At 36.3% G+C, this 26,329-nt stretch overlaps 1 protein-coding gene across 1 annotated transcript; it reads left to right on the plus strand.

Annotated features, from left to right (window-relative positions):
- The first annotated feature begins 14,370 nt into the window (after window positions 1-14,370).
- Window positions 14,371-26,063, plus strand: LOC144967132 (uncharacterized). Its single transcript, XM_078903990.1, has 4 exons — window positions 14,371-14,399; window positions 16,604-17,141; window positions 19,413-20,150; window positions 25,155-26,063. The coding sequence occupies exons 2-4, from the start codon at window positions 16,608-16,610 to the stop codon at window positions 25,929-25,931; spliced, it is 2,049 nt and encodes a 682-aa protein (XP_078760116.1). The 5' UTR covers window positions 14,371-14,399; window positions 16,604-16,607; the 3' UTR covers window positions 25,932-26,063.
- The last annotated feature ends 266 nt before the right edge of the window (window positions 26,064-26,329 follow it).

Genomic DNA, 26,329 nt, shown 5'->3' on the forward strand with positions numbered 1-26,329 from the left:
AATTGGCGTTTTGTCGTTTTTAAGAAAAAGTCAAGATAATTGTTACTGCGTCGGTGAAATCATCTTTGAAGGCGAGTGAATTTCTTGCCTTATCCCTTTTCATTTCTTTTATTCTTTATCGCTCGAGGGTATTTTGCCGTATTTCGCAGGAAAGACGTATTTAGAATTTTGGCCAGAAAACTCGCTCTTCAAATATCAGTCAATTAAAATGATCCTCTTCTTGTCAAAAACTCAAACTCGGGACTTCATTCGTCAATACCTCTGGTCTGAGAGTTTTTGTGTTTTTTTTTTTTTTTACAAGATCAGGGTCGTTTTAAAAGATTGATTTTTAAGGACGAGTTTTCTAGTCCAAATTTTTTAGAGCACGACAGCGTTGTAGCCGAATAGGCTAAGTGTCTAAGTATCACGCAAGCCTGACGGGTTCGTTTGGGTGAAGTATCGATACCTTCTTCCGACCTATTCTCACCTAACCTTCCCCGGGTGACTGATTAGTTGGATCTAATTTGGGACGTACGTTAAAAAAAAATACAAGTTCCCCAGGGACAAAATGGCACTTTCCCCAAGGATAATAAGTCCTTTTTCCCAAGGACACCAAATTAAGGCGGCTTGAAAGTCAGGATAATCCATTCAATGCACATACTCCCTGGGTTTGGACTACAGAGGTCTACATTAACACCAGAATAGTAGAGCTCTATGATTTGGATACAAAAATCAAGGCATGCCTCCCCCCTCCAAAAAAAACAAACAAGAAACCCCCCCCCCCCCCCCCCAAAAAAAAAAAAAATAGAGCATTTATATAGAGCAATATCCACTAAACGGGCTCAAAGCGCTTTACAAAGACATGCTACTGGAACGATTTATCTTAAATGATTCAGTAATAAAGAATAACACCCATCGACTCAAACTGGTATTTAGTAAGAATGAACTAAGCTTCAAAATGTGGTTATAAAGCAAGATTGACTAACTTACTTGACTTATTTCCTTCTGTTTTCGATGACATCCGTTTCGCAGCCCCTGCCGCTCCTCTTTTTCTTGCCGTAAATATTCTCCATTAATTTGACTCTGATTTGCGATTGCTCTGATGTTTGATAGCTCTGCCAGTGATGTTAATCTGGTTTCGCCAATGCCTGACGAATTTAAGGTGGTATGCCTCACACCTGGGAGACTACCAAGAATACAGCCAGAGATAGAAACAGATGGCGGACACAAGGAGCGAAAAGGATTAAGTTGGTAAGAAAGCAAAGCCCCGACATAACTAACCAGTAGATTTTTGACCAATTAAAACATGGAATTTGTGACACACCTTCATACGTGCTTGGACAAGCATTATTGGTTGCTTATAAACTATATCTTGAATGAAATTATCCTCATTCTGCTCGTTGTTATTATTTTTATACCGTCAGATGGGTGACCAGTTATCACACGATTTTCTCGATCATATTTATAAACGTTTGAAATTCCACATAGTTCACTGTGGTGGTTCTATTGATCAAGCGGTAGTACAGCGGTCTATTTTACTAAGACACATACCACCAATAGTAAATCCTGTGTGGTTTGATATGTCAACTAATCACTGCCATTGTTTACACTATGACGACTGTCCGAGAGGCGTGGTTATATAAGTGTCTATACCGTTTTGAGGCCATGGATCAGACATGGATTTTAACCACTAAACGCGTGAATGAGGATGAGATAATAAATTGTTATTGTACAAATATTGAAATGCATTTGGTTAATTGCAATCGTACCCTGACAAAATATATTTTTATTTGTTAGTATCAGTTAAATGCTACGGAGGTAAAGATAAATGACACGCTTCAATTGGTCTAGACGGAGAAAAAAAACAAAGCATAGTGTTGACTGTGAAAGGTATATTTTATATTGGAAACTATTTATTGTTTATGTTATGTATTGCACGGAGAAGATAGAAAAGAAGCCTTCAAAACTTATAAAATATCAATCGATCAAAACCTATTCATCATTAAATTCTCATTAGTTTTCAATTATTTTCTAGTTTCCACCGCTTGCGATACATAACTAGAATAATCATATTGTTTATTTTTACAAATCGCTATTTAAGACATTGTAAAACACCTGCTTGCATTACATGCATTCTCTCTTGGATGACCTCGCGAGGTCCCAGGTTTGGGCGTTTACTTTTCAGGATGAGGGTATTTGAACTAATCGATAATAGAAGGATGCGTTTTCTGGCCAAAATTTTAAATAAGTCTCTTTCCAGAGTACGGCAGTTAACTGGCTAATAGGTCTTTCACAAAATATCCCACCATGTATTAGCTAAGACAGGGATTTGATCTCTGGGACCACCTACTTATCAAAAGCAAACGTCACACCACAGCAATATGATATACAATTTGTGACCCATCGCCTGAAAACGGTATTGTGTCGGGGTGATCCAGTCATCCAAATTGTCTTTTACAGTTTTAAACCACGACAAGAAATGGGGAGTTATATTCTAATTTTCATTAAAACATAACATCCAGTCTCCTCAATAAAAATAAAACCACCTAAGTCAATAAACTCATATTTTTATGTGCGGCTATTGGTCTTGTGGTATAACACTCGCTCTTGTGTCGGAAGGTCCTGGGTTCGAGCCTCGCTCGGCGCATAGTTGGGTCCTAGGAAAAAAGCTCTTTACACACATTCTCTCATCGTTCTCAGGTGTAAGCTGAGTACCTGGCCGTTAACAGCGTTGTATCTGTCGATAAAAAATGTTATATTGCCTGACAGGCGTCATGTCTCGATCTACATGTTAGTGTTGATGTTGGCGAGGAAACTTTATAAAGCGCTTTGAAGACATTTAGTGGAAATTTCTTTTCGTTAATAATCCGAAACACCCCTTCAAAATACCATTTTACTGCGATGGTTCTCGTTGTTGAACTTTCGTTGGTTCTCGGCGAGGTATCAAGTTTTAAGGTTTTGCCAAAATGAGGGTCATTAAAATCGATTGACATTTGAAGGACAAGTTTTCTGGCCAAATTTTAAATACGTGTCTTTCCAGAGTACATCATATCTATACAAATAAGAGATATAATTATTTTATTGCGCTTCTAATCATTTCATTGGCAATAATACTTCCCATAATTGCATTAGTGCTGTTATTGAAGCGTCCATTATGACAGCGATAGGTAGGCTATCTAGCTACACTTATAAATCATTAAGAGGGATGAAATTTAATAATAGCATTATGATGGATAACATGAGATATTTTCAGGAGTGAGATGCATCGTTCAGTATAATAACAGAAATATAGATAATTTAAGGTTGCCCATGACAATATTTAAACCTATTGTTTTTGGTCGACGTAATTTCTGACATATCATTACTGTGAATGGACAAGGAGAGCCCAGGAAAAAAAATCAGACATTTAGCACCCAAACGGTATCTCTAACATGACTGTCATAGGCTATGTGGTCTAGTAGCATGATACTCGCCTTCGGATCGAAGGTCCTGGATTCGAGTCCCGAGTTGCACAAATTTGAGTCGTTGGAAAAGACTCTTTACTCACATTCTTTAACGGTACTCAGGTGTAAATTGAGTACCTGGCCGTTAACAGCTTTGTCTCTGTTTGAAAAATAAATTGTAATATCTGCTAATAGGCGTCATGTCTCGTCCTACATGTCACGTGTTGCTGTTGGCTAGGGACTCCTTTTAAAGCGCTTTGAGCAAGTTTAGTAAATAATGCCTTATATAAAATCTAGAAAAGGACTCTACCAAGTATATTATTCTTGGCCTTGACCTATTTTCTTCGCCTGATTAAAAGAATAAATGCTACCCATCATCTCAAAGAGACCCAGATGTCAAAACATAATAATAACTAACAAATGATCTAGAATGTGAGATTTGATTTTTGTCAGTTTAAAACACTATATTAATGTCCATTTACCAACAGCCGAGTCAACAGTCAAGTACACCTAAAAGACGCGTATTTATAAGTTGACCAGAAAGCAAGTCCTTCAAATATCGATTAATTTAAATGAACTTCATCTCGGCAGAAAACTCTCAAACCTGGGACCTCGCGATATCTCAGGTTTGAGAGTTTTTTTTGCCAAGATGAGAGTCATTTAAATAGATCGATATTTGACGGACGAGTTTTCTAATGTATTTTTTGACACGCGTATAACTGACGTACGACAGTTAACTGGTTAAAAGTCAATAAAAAAACATTTATGCTGTTAACTAATTCATTTATTACTTGAGTTTTTAATTCATTTTTAGCACCTAAACCACCCCGTCATAATGCCATTTAGAGGTGATGGGTCACAGATGGATTTAGCCATCAGAGAACGAACGCATGTATAAGGCATAAAATGACCAAAAAATGTAGTTGTGTCAAATACGAGGATGCATCTGGCTTAGAGCAGCCGTGACCAGACTATATCGATTCTTCTAAATTTTGACTTATAATTTAAATCCTGATCGAATGTGATGACATTTTAATCGATTATTATTAGTGTAGACGAGTCGTTTTCAAAGTGTTCATAACCGCCCTAAGGGGTCGGTGGTGATAGTTAAGTGGGCGCTGTGACGAAATTTGGTGGTTGGAGGTGGTGGTGGTGGGGAGGGGGGGGGCGTTAAGGGGGCGGTGTGGAGTTTCATGAAATAAATAAATAAATAAATAAATAAATAGATAAATAAATAAATAGATAAATAAATAAATAATACTCACATTAAAAACATGTCAGTGGCAAAAAACCCTGGGTGATAGTATATATGGCACAATAGCCATTGTCATCAAGTATGTAAACAAGATCAATGCTCACACTTTGAAATTGTGATTATTTAATGGCTCTTCATTGAAAATGACAAGTTTCTTTCAATGCTTACTTTTGCTCAATGGGCCTCAAAAGGAAACTATTTAGAATACTTAATCTGGCTATTTGACTGTTCTGGAGTGCTGGAGATTTTAAAGGAAACAGACAAGAATCTTTGCAATAAACTGAAGGAATACATGAAGAGCGTTGCGACCTTGAACAATCTTTTCATGAAGTTCAGCAAAGTCAACTTGCAGCTGCATGGAAAGGGATGGGGGGGGGGGGATGACATCAACCTTATCAAGGCAAGATTCATGCCGAACCATTGGCAGAAGGGGGTTTTCACAGTTCTTAACTTTGTGGATACACTTAAAGAAGGGCGCGTGTCTGACTAGGAGCTAGAAATGTATACCAACCGCCAACAACCTCAGAGATCTGCATGCTGACATGAAGACATGAATAATTGATATTGTTGAACTGGTAATTCGAGAATGGGTACTCTACCTATTCGACACTAAACCAGACGGTAACTTGACGGTAAAAATTAAAGATGAGACTGACATTGACAAGTGACTTTGAAATCAAACCATTGTTCAAGATGTCGTATCAGTAAGACACATATATCCTACATACCCTGTAGGAAAAGATCAGTTTCTTGTTCTTTGATTTCCCACCTCCTATCTTGTAGAAAATGGATTCAGTGTAGTGCCAATGCTGCTGATGGGAACAAACTAAAGATCACAGAGTGTTGGGATTTGCATCTGCTACCGACCAATCTGAAACGGATGTTGATAATTTGGTTTCGTCGCGCTAGGTTCATCTATCATATTAAGGTAGTGTCGTCAATGACTCATTTGTAAGTGATTATTCAGTAGTTTACTATAACTTGATGTCTGTATTTCGTTTTCTTTTCTTTTCTTTTTTTATCGTACATACCTACTTGTTGAATAAATTATGCTATGTGCATGTATGCCGCTGCTGAAGATAATTATGTTTATGATAATGATAATGATGATGATGATGATGATGATGATGATGATGATGATGATGATGATGATGATGATGCTGATGATGATGATGATGATGATGATGATGATGATGATGATGATGATGATGATGATGATGATGATGATGATGATGATGATGATGATGCTGCTGATGATGATGATGATGATGATGATTGCAGGTCAAAATCCTTGTCTACTTTTTCTTTGTTGCAGTTTCTCATATTTGAACAAGGTATTTTGTTATGTTCCGCAATGGAGATAGTAGAACAGATGATTCTTTTTGTTTATTTATGTAGATATATGTCTTGAACACTCACAATTTAACATTAAAGATGTGATTTAGCAGTTAATTGCCGTGCTCTTAAAAAACACGTATTTAAAAATTAGACAGAAACTCGTCCTTCAAACATCGATCGATTTAAATGATCCTCATCTTGTCAAAACCACTCAAACCTGGGACTTCACGAAGACCCAGATTTGAGGGGTGTTGCCAAGATGAGTGTCATTTTAATCGATCGATATTCTAAGGACGCGTTTTCTGGCCAAATTTTTAAACACGAGTCTTCCCAGAGTACAGCAGCTAACTAGTTCAGACATTCCGTAGGAAAGCACGGCAATCTACTGGTATTGTAAAATAAAACAAACAAAAAGAAAAGAACAAAACAAAAGAAACCGAGGATGATCGAAATATTTTTAAAAACTTTTTTTTTGCCCGACAAGGAGTGGCAAAAATTCAATTATCACATGAGGTATTCACACTTTAGTGCTAACAATGATGTCATATTTTAAGTAAGGTAACTTAATTGCTAAATCCAATCCAATATAAAAACAAATATTTACGACCGTTCTATTGAATTATTTGTCTTAAATTTGGTTATTTTATAGTGGAACGGACAAAAAGACATTTTTACGGAATTGATAAGAATGCTTCCCCGGCTTAACAAAAAATAAAGTTCTCAGAGCGTGACTATTTGTAACAATTGCACATGCTTGGTATTCTTAATATTATTTTGAATTATGGTAATCCACTACATAACTGATAGTCAATGAGTAAGTGAAAGTTCTTGGGAATATTCCTTGCTAAATTGTTTTCTCGTTATAAGCTTCATGTAAAGGTTATTTTAAAAAGTAATACATTGTCATGGTTTTCGTGCACTTGAAGTTTGGCCTCTTTACATATTCATGCAGCACATTATGCGATATTTTGTAGACTTATATAAGATAAGATAAGCCTTTTTAGGTGGGATTCGACTTTACTCCAGTTTAACATGATAATATCTAAGATAAATCAAGGTTTGGTATATATTTCTCAATGATATAGGTTGTTCATAAAGTCTTTCCCTGTTTAATACCATCATTAACAGAGAAAACGTTGCAGTCAATAAACTTTAACCGTGAACATATTAATATCTGTTTGCTTTTCATTTTGTTTACCATAATTTTTACTCAATGCGCATCAGTTTGGTTGCCATGACCACATACAAGCAAATCCAACATATTTTCGAGTTCTTTTCGTGTGTTTTGTTACTTTTATGACGTGATAGATTAAATAACAGCTCTAATTTTGATGGCTAGCGTTCCAGCATCTGGTGTGTGTGTGTGTGTGTGTGTGTGTGTGTGTGTGTGTGCGTGCGTGTGTGTGTGTGAGAGAGATAGATAGATAGATAGATAGATAGATAGATAGATAGATAGAGAGAGAGAGAGAGAGAGAGAGAGAGAGAGTTTTGGGATGGGGGAGAGGGGGGGGGGGCTGAGTAAACAATGTCTCTAATGTAGCTCCATAGGAAAGAGTCAAATGGAGTGACACAGGAAACTAGGCATGTCGAGTCCGCCTGTCTTAAGAAGTGAACTGTAGAAATTCTTGAACGGTCTGTCTCCAAGGTGGAGAAGCACTGTGTTACTCTAAAATTATCCATGGCTAATATTCACAAAGTTACTGTATAACATTTTAATATATCTAAATAGACACCCTACAGTAATATTTTCTCGGTAAAGAAAGATGGGCTTATAACTCAAAGAGATATTTTTGAATCATGTGATTCCGAAATAGAAGAGGGAAAAATGATGTCTTTTAAGTTCATGTTGATAGTGCTAAATTTAATAATGTATGACTTTTCCTTAGAAGATAATGAAAACTAGATGCAAATGTCTATAATAATTTTGGAACAAGTCTTTGAAATCGGGGAAACACTTTATAGACACCCTTGTATCGTCCGAATTCCAAATATTGCTTTACTGATTGTTAAAACAGAAATAATTTACAATGATTTGTTTTCAAGATGTAGCTTTTGATAGAATTTGCAATATTGGTAGGATTCTAATACCGAAAGCTTTTAGTCCCATCTCATGAACACTGCGTCTCCCTCTGCGAGTCATTTTTTTAACAAAGGGAAATAACCTATCCCAATACTCTAAACACTAGAATAACATTTGATTCCTTCCCTGCGATTTGCAAATTAACCTACGGGAATTGGTCAGTTGATTAGCAAAAGATAGCACCGACTTGGATCAGAGGATTACCCCCATTCCCCCTTTTTTTTTCAAACAAAATAAATAATAATAATTTAAACAAACAGTAATCGACGGTCATAAACCTTCAACGTGACACCAAATACAAATTTGTAAAAGGTCCCAAGTAATATGTTGCCTATCCACTTAGTATCAGGTGCCACATACGGCCTCATAGGTAACTCCCATTTTGCTTCTTTCCTTCTCATTTGTCCTCCTCCATGTTTCTCTTGGTCTTCCTCTCTTCCTCTTGCCGTCACTGACCATGTAAGTTCCAAAAGAGGCAGGCATTCTTCAGTCAAGCCCTATTCATCACCATATTCGGAGGGTCACCATTTTACTTAAGGATCAGTGGTTATTCGGTATCATTTAAAATTGGTCTCTCGCATTCTTTGATGATGCTGACATATAATTTTATTTGTAAGAATGTTAGGGCCTCGTAAGATGTATCAGGGTCATTCCACAGAGAAAGTCAAATTTGATAAAAACGTTTTTAAGAGTATGGTACTTAAACTTTGTTATAATGAAGTAAAATGCCTTTACCTCTAAAATCTAGGCCTTTCAACTCTGCCCGACTCTGGGAAAAAATACGTTTTTCAAAATTCGGCCAAAAAAACAACTCGTCCTTCATACTATATCGATCGATTAAAATGGACCTCATTTGTCGAAAATTCTCAAACTCTCAAGAGAGTATAATAAAATCACAGGTTTGAGAGGTTATGACAAGATGAGAGTTATTATAATCGATCTATGTCTGAGAGGGCCCATACACGCTCAGTTCTCATTCAGGGACGATCGAGGGACAGGCACGGCTGAGGCAAATCGGAGTGAAAACGCAGTGTGTGTGGCCAAATACCTGGGCGACGAGCGGAGGGACGGTCGCTCGCAAAGCCCACCTTGCTTAATATTTTTCGAGGCCTTCGGCGTTCGGGGGCGTGGCCGTATAAAAAAGTGGAAACATTTTTTTCAGATTTTTGCTGTTTTGACGTCAGATTCGTGATCAGCGTCAAATTTACAAAAGGTCTGATTTTACTCAAAAAATTGATGAAATTAGAAATAAATTTTAATTAATAGTGAGGCTATATGGCCGACAGAACAGTGCCCCTCCCTGTTCTGTGATGGAGGCTAGTGGTATGACTCTCGATTTCGGATCGGAAGGTCCAGGTTTTGAGACCCACTGTGGGTGGCGCAGAGTTGAGTCCTTGGAAAAGACTCTTTACTCACATTCTCTCACCGTACTCAGGTGTAAAATGAGTACATGGCTGTTCGTTGTCTTTGTCGGAAAAAAAATTGTAATATCGCCTGACAGGCGTCATGTCTCTTCCTTAATGTTTAGTATTGCTGTTGGCTAGGGACCCCTTGTAAAGAGCTTTGAGCATAATAATATTTTTATAAATTTTGAGTCAGGAATAAGTAGATGAACAAAAGTTTCGTTCTTGATCACCGTAAAGTTTATAATGGATTTCATACAAATAAAACTGTTTTCCGACTTTCGTAATATCCAATGTGAAGACATAATATTATGACAGTTATTATCATTATTAACCTATCTTTTTTTCTCCTCCTTGATGTGACATCACGGTCGACCTTGACACAGGCATAATTTGGGATTGGCAATGCCAAAAAGCCTTGACTACATGATTGATGACAGTGGTAGGCATTGATACCAACACACAAAACTGGATGTAACTTGAATTGACTACAAACAACCCCCCCCCCCCCCAAATAAAAAAAGAACAAAAAAGAAAAGAGAAAGAGCTGTGTGCGTGTCTGTGTGTGTGTGTGTGTGTGTGTGTGTGTGTGTGTGTGTAGGGGGGGGGGGGTTTGCGAGTGCGAGTAGTCCCGAGGAGTACCCGCGATTAACCTGCCACGGGAGTACTGTCGATTTGTTTTATAAATAATAATAATAATGATAATAATAATAATAATAATAATAATAATAATAATAATAATATATAATGATAATGATAATAATATAATAATAATAATAATAATAATAATAATAATAATAATAATAATAATAATAATAATAATAATAATAATAATAATAATAATAATAATAATAATAATAATAATAATAATAATAATACTTATGATGATAAATGATAAATCTTTATAGTCCACAAATGGAAAAATGTCCGTGGTTTACGTTGCTTTTAAAACTAAATCTGATTGCATATGTTTTGATGTTATGCGTATTTGAAAAATACTCACGACATCTCCATCGGGGTATAACATACTAACACACAAAACTGTGCAAAGTCGAACGTTTATAGTCTGATTGATATAATTTAGTGATAAGTTAATTATAAAAATGGCTGTCTAAAAGCAGTAACAACGGGTTGACTAACGTCAAATTCATTCCTTCTACTGATGCTCTGTGTTAAATTAAAACACTCACAAAGTCCGCCAGCAAGAAATAACGCTCCAGCCCACAAATCTACATGGAACCTTGAATGTTTAGTCTGATATATTTTAATGAGAACTAATCATAAAAATGGGTGTCTAAAAACAATAACAATGAGATGAGTGACGTCAATTTGGTTCCTTCTATAATTATCCAAGAACGTTACTCACTGCATCCGCTCTCTCCTCCTTCAATACATATGTATCTATTCACTCATCACTTTCTTGTGCGGCTATGCATGTGGTCTTGTAATATGACACTCGCCTTGAGATCGGACGGCACTGGATTCGAGTCCCGCTCTGAGTGGCGCATAATTGAGTCCTTGGAAAAGGCTCTTTACTCGCATTCTCTCACCTTGTTCATGTTTAAAATGAGTACCTCGCTGATTACAGCGTCGTCTCGGTCAGAAAACAATTGTTTCTGACCATTGTTTTTAATACCAAATCAAGGAAATTTATAGTTTTTTCAAAACATTTATTTGGATCTCATATTTCTTATGTATTGCACACGAGACTCTATGCCACTGTGGGAGACATTTTAATCTATTGTTGAATGCAGTATCTTGCTAAAAAGTGTTTTGTCATTTTACGACAAAATCTACTTATAATTATTATAATTATAGTGTGTTTGGTATGTAAAAGATAAGGATTATTAAAGAACAACTAGAAAGATAACAATAATATGACGTATTTTAGATTTTTGGTAGGTCTTAGTCTTATCTCTTATTTTATCTCTCTTCTCTCTCTCTCTCTCTCTCTCTCTATCTCTCTCTCTCTTTCTCTCTCTCTATCTGTTCTTGTTATTTTGTACTTGTTCATTCTTGTATATGCGTATATATAAGTGTGTGTGTGTGTGTTTTGTGTGTGTTTGTGTGTGTTTATGTTTGTATATATTATGCGTGTGAGTATCTCCGTCTGTCTCTCTCTTTCTCTCTCTCTCTCTCTCTCTCTCTCTCTCTTTTTCTCTCTCTATATATATATATCTCTCTCTCTGTATGTGTGAGTGGGTAGAAGTGTGTGTATGTGTGTGCGTGTGTGTGTATGTGTGTGTGTTTGTGGTTTAAGGTAAATCTAATACTCAATATCAACTCTACATTCATCATAGGGCCATGCTTGAACGGAGGCGAACAAGAAGATTTACAGGTAATAATGGAAGGAAAACAATCTTCGTATTATAACACATTAGAGATCATTGAATTACCCACTGTAGTGGTAGTAGCAGTCTTTGATTGCAATAGAGCTAATCATGAACCATTCCTTTTAACTCGTAAACAGTAGAATAATTCCCAAAATATGATTCGTCAGATCATTTTTTCTGTCTAGATTTGATTGAAAATCGAGCGCTCTAAGGGAGAACAGGAACAGCGACGGGATTTGGGCGTTGATAGAATCTTAGTGACAAAGACAAAATTGCAGATGTAGGGTAGAGATAAAAATAGAACCACGTTTGTAAGGGGTTAAGGTAATGCGATAAGAAATTAGCATTGGCCTTGGAATGTTTATGTTTTTTTGATTGTCTTATTATGTTTCTGTCAGAACTAGTAGTTCAAGTAAAATTAATTTGCCTTCCAGAGAAAAATGCAATATAAAGCCGTAGTCTATCCCGGTTTATGTAGCGTTAAACGGACGGCAACAATTATTTCCAACCTCTGACTAAAACTTAAGACTAGCTAAGTATTTTTCTCACATTATCAAAGGTAGCTATTCAACTCCACTGCTTTGTGGAGAAAGAGAGAAAGAAAGAAAAGAATATATATATATATATATATATATATATATATATATATATATATATATATCGGTTTTCTACCTATTTACCATGCGTGATGCGCTTGGTAGTGCTCTCTCTAGTCATTGATCTATTTTTAAAAAATCTTGTTTATGCCGCGGTCAACTTTAAGGAAAAATTTGCTGTGACTTTCTTGTCCTCACCACCAGTCTAAAACACAATGTTTACCTTTAGTCTTTCGCCCATTATTTGTCGTTGATGATGATGATGATGATGATGATGATGATGATGATGATGATGATGATGATGATGATGATGATGATAATAATAATAATAATGACAATCGTGGCCAGTGTTTGATCCACAGGGGATTGAGTGGATTACCAAGCCAATGAGATTAGTGGGATTATAGCTTGGCCTATCAAAACCACAGTTATTATAGTAATCCAACGAGACACTTAGACACACCTTTGATTAGCGACTGGTGGTAAATTATGGTGGTACGGCTTCACTGTAAGCCATAAACAATCAAATCAAAACCATTGATTGTGTGGAATTGAGCTAAATGTGCTCAAAGCGCTTTACAAGGGGTCACTGGTCAACAGCGACATTTAACATGTAGGACGGGACATGACGCCTGTTAGGCTATGTTATAATTTTTTTGGGACAAAGACAACGCTTTTAACGGCCAGGTACTCATTTTTCACCTGAATGCGGGGAGAGAATATGAGTAAAGAGCCTTCTCCAAGGACTCAACTATGCGCCGAGTGAGGCCCAAACCCAGGACCTACCGATCCGACAGCGAGTGTCATACGACAAGACCACATAGCCGCACGTGGAATATGTTGCTGGGTAGTTATGTCTTTGAAGAAAAAAATTGGAACTCAAAGAGTCATTGTTTAATGCTTATATATATATATATATATATATATATATATATATATATATATATATATATATATATATATTTATGAGTGTTGGTGGGTACTTGTAGGTACGAAAGTGCTCGATAATGGTGGTTAGAGCTAATATATAAATGTAAATTTTCACTCACATTATTCTTGCCAAGACGATTCGTTTCAGTGTTCCCACCTCATCAGTCGGCATAATCGATTTGTAAGACTTACAAATGGATTATGCCGACTGATGAGGTGGGAACACTGAAACGAATCGTCTTGGCAAGAATAATGTGTGTGAAAATTTACATTTATATATATATATATATATATATATATATATATATATATATATATATATATATATCAAGGATAATTATTATCAATTTTCTCATGATCATAGATGTACTTGAAATCTTTTTTAAAAAGATCCTTTTATAAAAAGTTGAGCACTATTATTTCATGGCTTTTGTTTTTATAATATATATATATATATATATATATATATAATATATATATATATATTTTTATAATATATATGCCTTGACTGACTTAAGGCCTTTCGCTTCCTAATCATCCGATCGGGACGACTCGGCTGCCTCTCTAATCATTCGTGTCATTTCCTTCCGCTGTTCACGGTCTTTTGCTGCGGATGCTAGTTTCGTGAGGTGTTCCTTTGATTTTAATACTTTGTTCTTTTGAAGGCGTTTTAAGTCTCTATTGAGGACAGCGTGAATTGACGTGGGAGGTCTACCTTGATATTTCTTGTGTATATATATATATATATATATGGAATGTATTGATTTTCTAATTTTAAAAAAAAAAAAAGAGAGAGAGAGAGAGAGAGAGAGAGAGAGAGAGAGAGAGAGAGAGAGAGAGAGAGATTGGTTGATTGATTGTTGAACTGACGCCAATCAAGCATGGAACATATTTGAATGTCTGACCTTAGCTATAGATTGTCATGACAGCGTTGGCACCAGTCGCTGTGAGTCTATTAGAGAACTATGGCTCTATTATGTCAGTAATCTGTGTGTGCTTCCAATTGTGTTAGGTACGACAGCTATGCTGGAATAAACAACAGGTATACTATTTATCTTATTTCTTTTTCTATTCAAAGAATGAAAATAAATTCGGCCGTGACTTGGAACTCTTAGATAAGATGTGATGACCTGTTATGTGGATATTTTTTCTTGTCTTTTGATTGCTCTATGTACCCGGATCCGTACAAAAATATAACATACAAGGCGAACAATATCTGCTTCCAAAAATAACATAATACCCAAACACGGATTTTTTTCTCTCTTAAAACCCTTCTTCAGCAAATATAGAAAAACAGTACAATCGTTAATTCTGATTTGGTTGTTCGTTGAAGAAGGGTTTTGGCCCCAAACAGATCCATGTTTTGTTGTGTTTGTTTTTCCGTTTTTTAAGAATTTTTTTTTTTTGAAGCTGTAAGGCTATATTCATTTTGTGCATTGCTTTTTAGAGGTTCACAGCATTTAGCAGCATGACATTCATTGAGACATATATTCATATTAAGGAAATTCTTTATTTCATTTTCGCCAGTACTTAACTTAAAATATTGAGCGACTAAGATTACAACGATTTTAACTTTAAGTTTTGAGACTTTTGGAAAAGTTGGGAGGTCATCGAAATTGATTGAGATTTGAAATTCGGGTTTCTTTACCAAAAGCTAAAAAATAGTAATTTTAGTCATATGACGTAACATAACATGACATATGGTATAGGCGAAATAGGATTAAATCCCTTGAATGCCCTTAATATTAAATTGATTGAAAGATTACAATAAGAATACACGTGGTAAAGATAGTATAACAACTTAAATGTATTCATGTATGTATGATGTTCAAACATATATCTTTAACCTTGACATGCAAAGCACACACACACACACACACACACACACACACACACACACACACTCATACATTCATACATATAGAAGATAACCGTAATAAGGCAACAATGCATGCTATTTACATACAAGATTGAAAGGCATGTCAACAGCAGTGCAAACAATCATCATTTGTGATATATAAATCTCTCATCATATAATTCCCTGTCTACTAACACCTTGAAATAATCCGTGGATTTTGCTTTCTTTGTTTCAAATTTCAAACTGTTCCATTTCTGGACAATACGAATACCGAACTAGTTTTGTCTTATCTTTGTTTTGCATCTAGTGACAAAAATCTTAAACTTGTCCCCTCCAGTAAAAGTAATATTAGATAGAATATGAAAAAAAATCTGAAATCGTCTGTCCCATCCATACATTGTACCAATCTATAAACCTTGATTAAATCCCCACGAATTCTTCTATATTTCAAACTTGGTAAGTCAAGAAATTCTAACCATTCCTTATAAGATAAATACTTTATGGCATAAATCTTTTCGGTAGCTCTCCTCTGTAAACTTTCAAAATACTAATTGATTGTCTTTTATATAATGGGCTCCAGATGCAATTTCCGTATTCTAGAATTGGTGAACGAGCGATTTATACAAATACAAAAATATGGTTTTATCAAGTCTTATACAGGTTCTATATATTATTCCCATCATTCTGTTTCCACGTCTTAAGCAATTATCAATATGTACATCAAAATTAAAAAAAAATGAATCAAAAGTAACTCCTACATCTTTTTCATAAAGCACAACGGAAAGAAGATTTGACATAGAAGTATCCGTAAAATAATTATGACATGGATTATTTTTTCCAATGTGTAATACTTTACATTTCGAAACATTAAAATCAGCTGAGGAAACCGAACATCTGTGAATGTGAAATTTAATGTGAATTTTATGTTTTCAAAACATCATTTGTTCTCGCTCGGGTAAACATTTTCTTTAGCATCGATCTTGACGACAGACCCAGGTTAACCCAGTATAGCTCGGAAAAATGAGCAAAGGGGGTTTCATGGTCCGCAGAATCCGCAGTTCAATTGCGACGTCAAATTGACTAGGGCCTCTCACACCTAAACATTTATTATATTATGTGACAAATCGCCTGAATGCTGTGATGTGTCGGAGAAATTTAATTAGAGAGCTAAATAATCAGATATGAAATTTAGTTAACTACGAATTCATAAATATCTATTATCCCCAATTAAGTAAAGATAAATTCAACTCAAGCTTCATATTTTGACTATGATGTGTTCAATCTTCAGTATTTCGATCACTTAGATTTATGCCGGCTTAAAACGATGAGTTACATATCAAGATCTCAGCTTATATATCAATTTTTTTTTCATTTATATTTTCCAGCAGCGTCATGTCTGCGCCAAAAACCTCAAGTCAGCAAGACTTTCACCTGGGTCCTGATAGGACTCGATCGGATTTGAGCTCAATACACTCAGGGGGGCGGGATCCCAAGGTACGGAAAGAAAAGATGAGTATGTTCAAGCGCCACCTAGCATCTAGTCGACTCCGCAGCGACGAGGCGATCCGTCGTAAAGTTGAGATGCTAAAAGAGCAAAGAAGTCTTTCCAATCTCAGCAAGTCTGGAATCCAAAAAGACATGGAAGCTGCCAGTAAAGCCAGGATGGAAGAAGAACTTGGCCGGCCTGTTTCGTCCAATGAGTGGCCTTTTGTGTACTTTGTCGTCACTCTTGACCAACTTCCTCGGGATGCAGAAGAGATGAATAATGAACACAGTACAAGGACATCCCAGACTGCTAGAGAAAGACAGAGATTTTTAACATCGCGTAGGAGAAAGATACAGGAGGCAAGGGAGGAAACCGAGCGTATTCGAGAGGCTGGCATTGATATGGGACTTCGGCTCGAGCCGATTAAACCTGTGGCTCAGGTAATAACTTGGTTGTAATGACATATATTATATCATCACGCATTATGTGGGTCATAGTGCTTCAGTGGCTGTCTTTGCCTCGTACCTGAAAGGTACCGAGTTCAACTACCCGTTGTGTTGTGTTACCCAGCTCACTTTGCGGCACTGCACTGCAGCTGACGACTGATTTTTTCCAGTCTTCCATTGAAATAGACGTTAAAGACAAATTTCCCCCTTGGGACCCTATATGGGTTTATTTTGCTATCTTGTTTAACACGTTTTAGGCAAGGTCAAATATTACTATGACCTGAAGAATCATATCGTTTGCACAACTTATCTCGTGTTTCATATTATGAGCTAGACCTCTATCTTCTTCTTCTAGGTTCCATGCCTGGTCCAGGCTTCGGATACTGCATGAATTATCTCTCTCCATTCCTCCCTGTCTCTTGCCTTTTCAAACAGCTCTTGGATTGTTAGGCTGGTGAAGCCCTTCAGTTGGTCTATGAGTGTTTTTCTTTGTCTCCCCGGGCGCGTTTACCAGGTATTTTTCCACAACTTGCCAGGTATTCATTCTTATCTTTCCTTACTATGTGTCCGAAAAAGGATAGTTGTCGATCCACTATTAAGGGCATTAGTTTCCTTTGTTGGTATGTTTGTTTTAGCACTTCTTCGTTCGTTTTGTGTGCAGTATACGATATTCTCTGCATCCTTCTCAAGCACCACATTTCAAAAGCTTCAATGTTCTTTTGTGTTTCTGCATTTGTAGTCCAGCTTTCGCATCCGTATAACAAGATTGGCCACACGTAGCACTTCAAGACTCGGAATCTAATCCCGAACGACATCTGTTTGTTTTTCAAAATGTTTCCCAGGTCCATGAAGGCCTGTTTGGCTTGAGTTATTCTTGCTCGTATGTCTCGGTTACATCTTCCATCTGTTGTCACTATTGAACCTAGGTATTTAAAACTTTCTACGTTGGTAAGTTGCTCGCCGTGAATCGTTATATTGCAGGTTTTGTTGTTTTCGGGGTTTTTCTGTATTACCATGCATTCCGTTTTGGTGATATTTACTTCCATTCCCTTGGCTTCACTATCTACTACCACTTTGTCAACAATCTTTTGAAGTTGGATTTCTGATGTTGCAATGAGTACCGTATCGTCTGCGTATCTTATATTATTTATGTTGTGACCTCCCACTTTTATTCCCTCCATATTATTTATGCCCCTCATGATTGTTTCTTGGTATAGATTAAACAGATCTGGTGAGGCAACACACCCTTGACGGACTCCTTTCTTAATAGGAATGGAATTTCCTGTAGAGTTTCCGATTTTGATAGATGCCTGCTGGGTGTAGTATAATGTTTGCATGAGTCTGAGGTCTTTCTCATCAGCGCCAATGGAGTGCAGTTGTTTTAGTATTTCTTCGTGGCGTACTCTATCAAAAGCTTTTTTGTAGACCTCTATAACGGATTGATAATTGGTGAAATTATGGTTCGAAAGAAAATAAGTTTTGTCATTTAAAGGTTTACAATCTCAATATCCTATTTAGCACAATTTCGTCATTTGATGTCGTTTAGTACACTATTAGGGCTCTTAATGTAGTACCAGACAATCAATATTATATTCTTGTTATAAATGTATTAAAGATATGTCTCGAGGGCTATGATAAATACTCGTAGGATGACATGTTAATCTCTCAAAAATTATACACTATATAGGTGTCAGTTGATTTCTTTTAACAAATGAAGAAATTAAGGAGCAGGCACCCGTGTTAGATAAATAACTGAACAAGTGTGTATGAAATGTGCCAGACAAAGCAAGAAAGACAAATACAAGAAAAAACCATCCCAAAAAAAATCAGTCGACCGAGATTGGGGATCGAACCTCAGACCTTCTTATTGCCAGTCAGACGTGCTATCATTACATGTGTAATGTAATGGTAGCACGTCTGACAGTTAATCAGAAGGTCTGAGGTTTGATCCCCGGTCGAGGTCGACTGATCTTTTGGGATGGCTTCTTTTCTTGTATTTTTCTTTGTTGCTTTGTCTGGCACCTTTCATACACGCTGTTCAGTTCTTTGATTTGTTGTCATCTAATCTAGTATAGTTTAAAAAATGACAAATCCAATACATTTAAAATGATGGCTACTTTATCATTTCAACTACACGCAGATTTAAAATACTTTCTTTAGAAAACTATAATATAGATAATCATTTATAATCAAAATTGTTTTTCAAAAATTGTAAAAAATATAGATACTTCGATGATTATTTACTTTAATATCTTTCATGGACAGGTCCCAGATCAATCTGCAATGTCAAAGATTCGGACTCGCCCATCCCTCTCTAAACATCCTCCTACACCAGTCAGTTCCATCGGAAGTCGACCTGAATTCAGCTTTCTCAATTCTCACGATGACCTCGCCGATGCTGAGATCACCAGACGGAATTTAGGCTATCTAATCCACGACACCTTATCTCAAGCTGGAATGCCACCCAAAATCGGACGTCCCTGTCCTATAAACAGTATTGAACTTCCAGAGATTTCTGCGTCTGCAAAGCGCCGAGCTCTTGGAGTATCAAATAAATCGAAAAACGGTATTGGAGAGAGAAAAGTGACGTTTGCTGAAGGACTACCTGTCATTAGGGGTAATGGAATCCCTGTGAACAATGGCGTGTCTCAATCCAGTCCAGCTGCACCTAGTGAATTTGTCAGTTCTCAGGTGTCGACAATTCCGGAAAGTCGTGAGCGTTCTGGAAAAGACAGTAAACGATCTGAAGACGATTCACTTCGACCACCATGGTCAGTGCCTACAACCAGGTCTCTAAACAGCATGGGACAAAAATCCAGATTGTTTGCACCAATGGCTTTGCCGAAGGTGGACATAGTGTCCGAAATTTACGACGAACTTATTGTGAAGACAATTCAGAACTACTTGCTGGCGGAAGGATATAGCAGTGACAAATTGCAACATCTACGCCAAACCGTGCTTGCCCGTCTATCAGCGACGTATCCACACTTAGTCAAACATAGGGTAAGTAGAGTTATTCTGCTCAACTTGTATATATTGTTATTGTTTGTTCTCTCTCAATTAACGACACTTATAAACTGGCATATTATTTTGATTATATAGATTTTGAAAATTTTGAAAAATGAAACGGTATGATAGGATGCTTTGTCTGGCACCTTTCATAGACACTTGTTCACATCTTTATCTTTTACCGGTGCCTGCTCCCTAGTTTCATAATTTGATATTTTCAAACAAAAAATTGAGCAACTCAAATATCTTTGTCGTCGTCCTCTTGAAACAGCATTACATACGCGTTTGAGGACCAATCTACAAGATCTACTTTTTAGCATTCCATTTGACGTTTAGTAGAAATCAGCTATTTACAATTGGAAAGGTAGAGAACAGTATGGGCTGCCTGAAGCCCGAGATCGTGAAAATACTAACGAAAAATGGAAAGGCTTCGGTGTTTTTAACGTTCCTTTTAAAATTGTTTTGTTGACGAAGGGTTGTACCCAAAACGCCCATTGTCTGTACTGTTCCCACTCGAAGCCTTTCCGCTTTCACATTTTCGTTAGTATTGCTATTTATAACTCTAAAAATACAAACGAACTCATTTTAGAATACATAACATCTTATTTGGTTGTTTCAAGTGTCATGTTGATGAATTTACGTAAGCATAATATTTATTAGACGTCTAACCATTTTTTGATTTTGCAATGAAATCAGTATGAAGTTGACATGACGAAGATTTTCCCACACTGCTATCGTTCTACCTATGAATGAAGTGAAAACGTTGATGGGAAAACGATGGAAAGTCGAAAACATTTTCATGACTTCTTTCTGAGCATAATCATATTTAAACAGCCTAAATGTGATCTCTCAAAACAAATGAAATACGATATGTTTCAATCAAAATAAATTCCACAATTTTACAAGTAATTTGCCGGGATAAGTGTTGTCAGTATAATATTTTTAGTTAAATAATCCACAAGACTATACTAAGTTGGTTAATCTTGCGTTGTCGGATATTTTAGGGAAGACAGTTCGGATTAAATTATTGAAACAATGCATGTGCGGATACGTTTTCTCATTCTGATAAAATTCAAGCGAAATTAACCAGTTAATTGCCATACACTAGAAAAAAAATTCGTATTAAAAATTGGTCCGAGAACTCGTACTTCAAATATCGATCGATTTAAATGACCCTCATTTAGGAAAAACACTCAAACCTGGGACCTTGCCCATTTGTCCACCTAATACTTTGCTCTCTTTGAAAAGCCATCGTTTTTCAAATTTTGGCCTGAAAAGATGTCCTTCAAAAATCGATCAATAAAAATGACCGGCATCTTGTCAAAACATCAAATCTGGGAGAATTTGAGACAAGACGACTGTCATTTTAATCAATCGATCTTTGAAAGACGAGATCTTTGTTTTGGCCAAAAATTGAAACACGTGTTTTTTTAGAGTTTGGCAGCACTGTTTGGGTGGCCGGATCGGGTTTGATTTGGTGAGAAGTATGGGAAAATAGACTTGTTTTTTCCAAAGGGTAACAAGCAATTCTTGATGCATATTCAATATCATATAAATTAGAATAAACTATAATAGTTTAGCCTTTATAATTCAAAATCTATTAATTCCGAGCTACATAGCGGTCATTGCAAGAAATCGAGTGAGGTCTGTGCTCATATTATTCAGAGAAATACAAGGGAAATAATTGCTCTGAAGATGCCAGGCTCGCTGTTAAAGGTTTGACTGACGATGGATTGGGACACCAGTGGGCATGGAATAATGAATGGGCAGGAATAGTCTTTATCTGACCTATCGCTTTATCCGAAAACATGTTGAAGTGAATTATCCATGAGCATTTATATAATAATATCCAGTAAACGTGCTCAAAGCGCTTTACAAACAAATTTACCAATAGCAAAACTTAACATGTAGGACGAGACTTGACGTCTATTAGGCAATATTACAATTCCTCCGATAGGGACAACACTGTTAACAGTCAGGTACTCATTTTTACATCTGAGTACGGTGAGAGAATGTGAGTAAAGAGTCTTTTCCAAGAACTCAACTATGCGCAGCTAAAAACCCAAAGGACCTTCCAATCCGAAGGCGAGTGTCATGCCACAAGACCACATAGCAACACAATTTAAATAGAGAACATTGAGTGTAGAGTAAAAATGGTCACATTTAGGCAATTTTAGTCTTTGGAAGTTGAGGAAACAAAACACAACCTTCTCAGTAAGGGCATTTACATATTGCGACAAAACAGAAATTTTCCCTTGACTTTCAATGCCAATATAACCAAAACTTTTTGATGGATTGCAAATTGCTTGCACACAACACTTGAGGAACGCGAGTATCCTACTTGTGTTTGATGAGAACAATGCTGTTGATTGGTTGGATTTTGGAGTGAATGAAAAATGTAACTGATGGTGAATCAATATAGCAATCTATCTACACTCAAGGAATTGTTACAAACCAATGCAATTTTGGAAAGACACAATATTCCTCTTTTAAGTTCATATAAGACTGTTAAAAGTATTGCAGGAGAAATTAAACTGAAGCACATGATACTGAAGGATTGGGATACATACTGATTTTCTCGCTAATCTAAACCAAATGATTCGCAAAAGTACTTGTATAGTCTCATCTATTTAAAGGAAAAGTACTATTGTTCTTCAAGATCAAACTTTCCTTGATATGTTCCTAATGAGTGAGAAAATTAGAAGGGAATTCCCAAATCTTTGTCTATTATTGGGCAAAAAAAGCAAAGACGTGTTAAGTGTTTTTTTTTAACCAAAATTATAAGAGAATGTAGTTTAGACTAAAGAGACTTCAATGTACCCCCGTTCTCATACATAGAGCAGTTTAAAATGCATCGTCCGCTTTATGAGAGCTTCAAACACAATCCAAAATCACAGTTGTTTTATGCGCTCTCATCTTCAATTGAAATGCGATGTGCATGTTTAGCGGTAAAAGATCCAAATAACGACTACTAAATAGTCTCATTGCTGTTCTCTATCAATGGCATGTGATTGATTATTAAAAAATTCTTTTTTTTTTCAAATTAGAAAATTACCTCAAACTCTACGCCCACACCATTTTAAAAATTACATTTTAAGAAAAAATGTGCAGGTTCTTTAAAAATGAATGCCCTATACACCTCGACTAAACTCCTCAAAATAAACACTAGAAATGCTCAATGACAACACAAAACAAACAGGAATTAGAGTATATTAAATAAAGGCTCTAACTGCACCTGTCACGGATGAAAGGCCAAATTTTCGAGCATGACGATTGAAACCGTCCTCATTGAAAAGGCGTCATCATAACATTTAATATTATATCAGTATTCTTCCCAATTCTGTTACGTAAGAAAAAATCTTGAAAAATAGCAAAAGGCTTTGAATGAAATAGATATGAGTGAATCTCATTTATTTCCAGTCACGATCTCTACTTTTGGACACAAATACTATACACAAATTCAGCATCTTTATACGCATTAGTTTCATTCCGCCATAATACCGTTTTGAAATGGCTGGCCACGTATGAGAGGTTGAGAGATCTCATGTCCCGAGTGGAACAGCAAAAGGTACTCGACGTTCCTCTGGTTAAATCATTTTAATTGTTTATCCTTCACTGCTTACCATGGTACCACGATCGAGAAAACAAATTTCTTCAGCTCGATCTAAGTCAGAATATATTCACTGTGATAATTTGAATGGTTACTTTATTTTTTATAAATAAACATTTGAAAGTTAAACAAATGTCATTTTTATGAAATGAAATATTATACAGCTTGATCTCTACCATTTCATATCACTTGATGGAAGTCAATCGTCTAGAGAACTACACAAATTGGTTTAAAATAACAAACAAAAATGTACATAACAGCTTAAAAAGTGATCAAAATACCAAACGCGGAACGTTTCGGGCTGAAAATAGTTCTTCAGCCAACAGTTATGAGTCCGAAACATTCCATTTTGTATTTCATTCTGTTTTGAAAATGTCATATTATTCATTTGTGTTTAATCCTTTTTACAGTCCACAGCTTCTAGCAGCTTAGTATCACTTTGCCAAATTGGTTTGTTGCGCTTGGACCCACACACACACACACACACACACACACAGAGAGAGAGAGAGAGAGAGAGAGAGAGAGAGAGAGAGAGAGAGAGAGAGAGAGAGAGAGAGTAATATTACCTTTCCTGGTGGTGCTACTTATGGTCGTGTTTTTAAAAGTGCATATTAATAAAATATTTGGATTGGCTTTTTCCTGATTAGTGTCCACACATTGAATAAAGGTGTAGCCTCTGATATTGTCAATTTGCCAAAATACCCTGTAATGAAGCATCAGATGGTTTATGTCATGGGCTGCAAATGAACATCAGTAACTGAGACTCTCTTTGTTTTTCTCTCTCTCTCTCTCTCTCTCTCGCTCTCTTTATCTCTCTTTTCTCTCTTCCATAACAAATCTCTGTTTTTATTTTGAGCCATCTCTAAGTCCTTCTTTAATTTTTGTCAATACCGTCACTCGTAAAAGTGTTTTTTAAAGTTCGCAGGTTAGATCTGCAACTTTTTCATTTAATAAGCTAAAAATATGCCTCTCTCTCTCTCTCTCTCTCTCTCTCTCTCTCTCTCTCTCTCTCTCTCTCTCTCTCTCTTGCCACAGACACACACACCCACACACACACCCACACACACACACACACACCATCTCAATCCAGCTGTGTATATGTGTTTGTTTGTGTGTGTGTGTGTGTGTGTGTGTGTGTGTTTTCCTTCTACTTTATCAAAGTGCGCACTGGCAACTTACTCAATTGATAATGAATGCAAATCATCTTACCATATAGAATAAAATCCACAGTTAAATAAACTCTAGTTCTGAGCATTGCCATTAACATCAAAATTGAAACATAAACCATCTGACGAACGTATGACTTATGCTATTATAAAGTGACTAAAAACCAAACAATGGCGATGCTTACGGATACATTTTTTTTTGTTATTTTTATTCTGATACAGGCATGGCGATTAACACACTCCCCCTGTGACAAGCTGTACACGAATGACGAGGAAGGTGAAGAAGTAGTCATGGCCGACCCTGAAAAACTACAACCGCGAGCTCGGATGCAGGGCAGATTCAACAAAGTCGTCATAGAACAAGGTCTTACATACGACCAAATGCGGCCATTCACATCTCCCCATGCCAGTCCAATAGACAATGAACCAATGACCCAAAGCTTTATGGCCATTGATGGAAGAACGATGACGTTTTCGTCACGCGATGAGCTTAGATTCCGAAATAGTGGAAGTAATTTTGGGGCTTCCGGCACACCCTACTCAAAATTACCGGCAACTGCTGAAGACAGATTTGGAGAGACTGAAGAAGAGTTTGGATTTGTTAACGTAAATCCAAAACGAAACCTGGAGTTGAATATAGGAATTGGTAACGAGGAAATAAGTGCACAGAATAATGAAGGAAAAAAAGAGGAGGAAAATAAAAATGAGGGGAAGGGAAATGAAGAAATCATGGAGAGCCCTGCTGAAAATGGAGCCGAGGAAAAAGATGATAATGTTACAGCGCAACATGACCATGATAAAGGCAAGACACAAAATTCAAATGACGACATCAATGATAATAATAATAATAATAATAATAATAATAATAATAATAATAATAATAATAATAATAATAATAATAATAATAATAATAATAATAATAATAATAATAATGATAACGAGGAACAAAATAAGGATATCCATACCTCCAATTCGAGTACCCCGATTGCAGGAGATTAGTCATAGTAATAGATTTTGGTTTTTGTGTTTCATATAGTTATGGTTAGATATGAAAGTAAGTTCTCGAAAAACAGGAAAAACAGAAAATTAATCGAAAGCACTAAGTCTGAAAAAGTCACCAAAAGCGCTGTGGAGAACTACAAAAATCCGAAGAAGGATTTGGTTGATTGTGTATATTAAAAAAAATTAGGAATATGTCTTATATTTCTTAGATAGGCACAATGACCACGGAGTCGTAATTCATCACGGTTCTCTTTATCATTTAATGATGAGTCACAAATATTTACTGTCAATCGCTAAGGCGCCAATTTATCGTAAAGTGCTTTCTTCAAGGAAGTCTTATGTTGTCAGACAATATAACCTGTTGTGTTACATTTTAATCAATCAATCCATTATGA

This window comes from Berghia stephanieae, chromosome 1, assembly GCF_034508935.2.
Source record: "Berghia stephanieae isolate SIO BIC M18660-M18661 chromosome 1, UCSD_Bste_1.3, whole genome shotgun sequence".
NCBI classification, from domain to species: domain Eukaryota; kingdom Metazoa; phylum Mollusca; class Gastropoda; order Nudibranchia; family Aeolidiidae; genus Berghia; species Berghia stephanieae.

Coding starts and splice junctions, on each gene's coding strand:
- LOC144967132 (XM_078903990.1), top strand. CDS start 16,608: ATGTCTGCGCCAAAAACCTCAAGTCAGCAAGACTTTCACCTGGGTCCT. Junction 17,142..19,412: donor CGATTAAACCTGTGGCTCAG/GTAATAACTTGG, acceptor TTTCATGGACAG/GTCCCAGATCAATCTGCAAT. Junction 20,151..25,154: donor CACACTTAGTCAAACATAGG/GTAAGTAGAGTT, acceptor ATTCTGATACAG/GCATGGCGATTAACACACTC.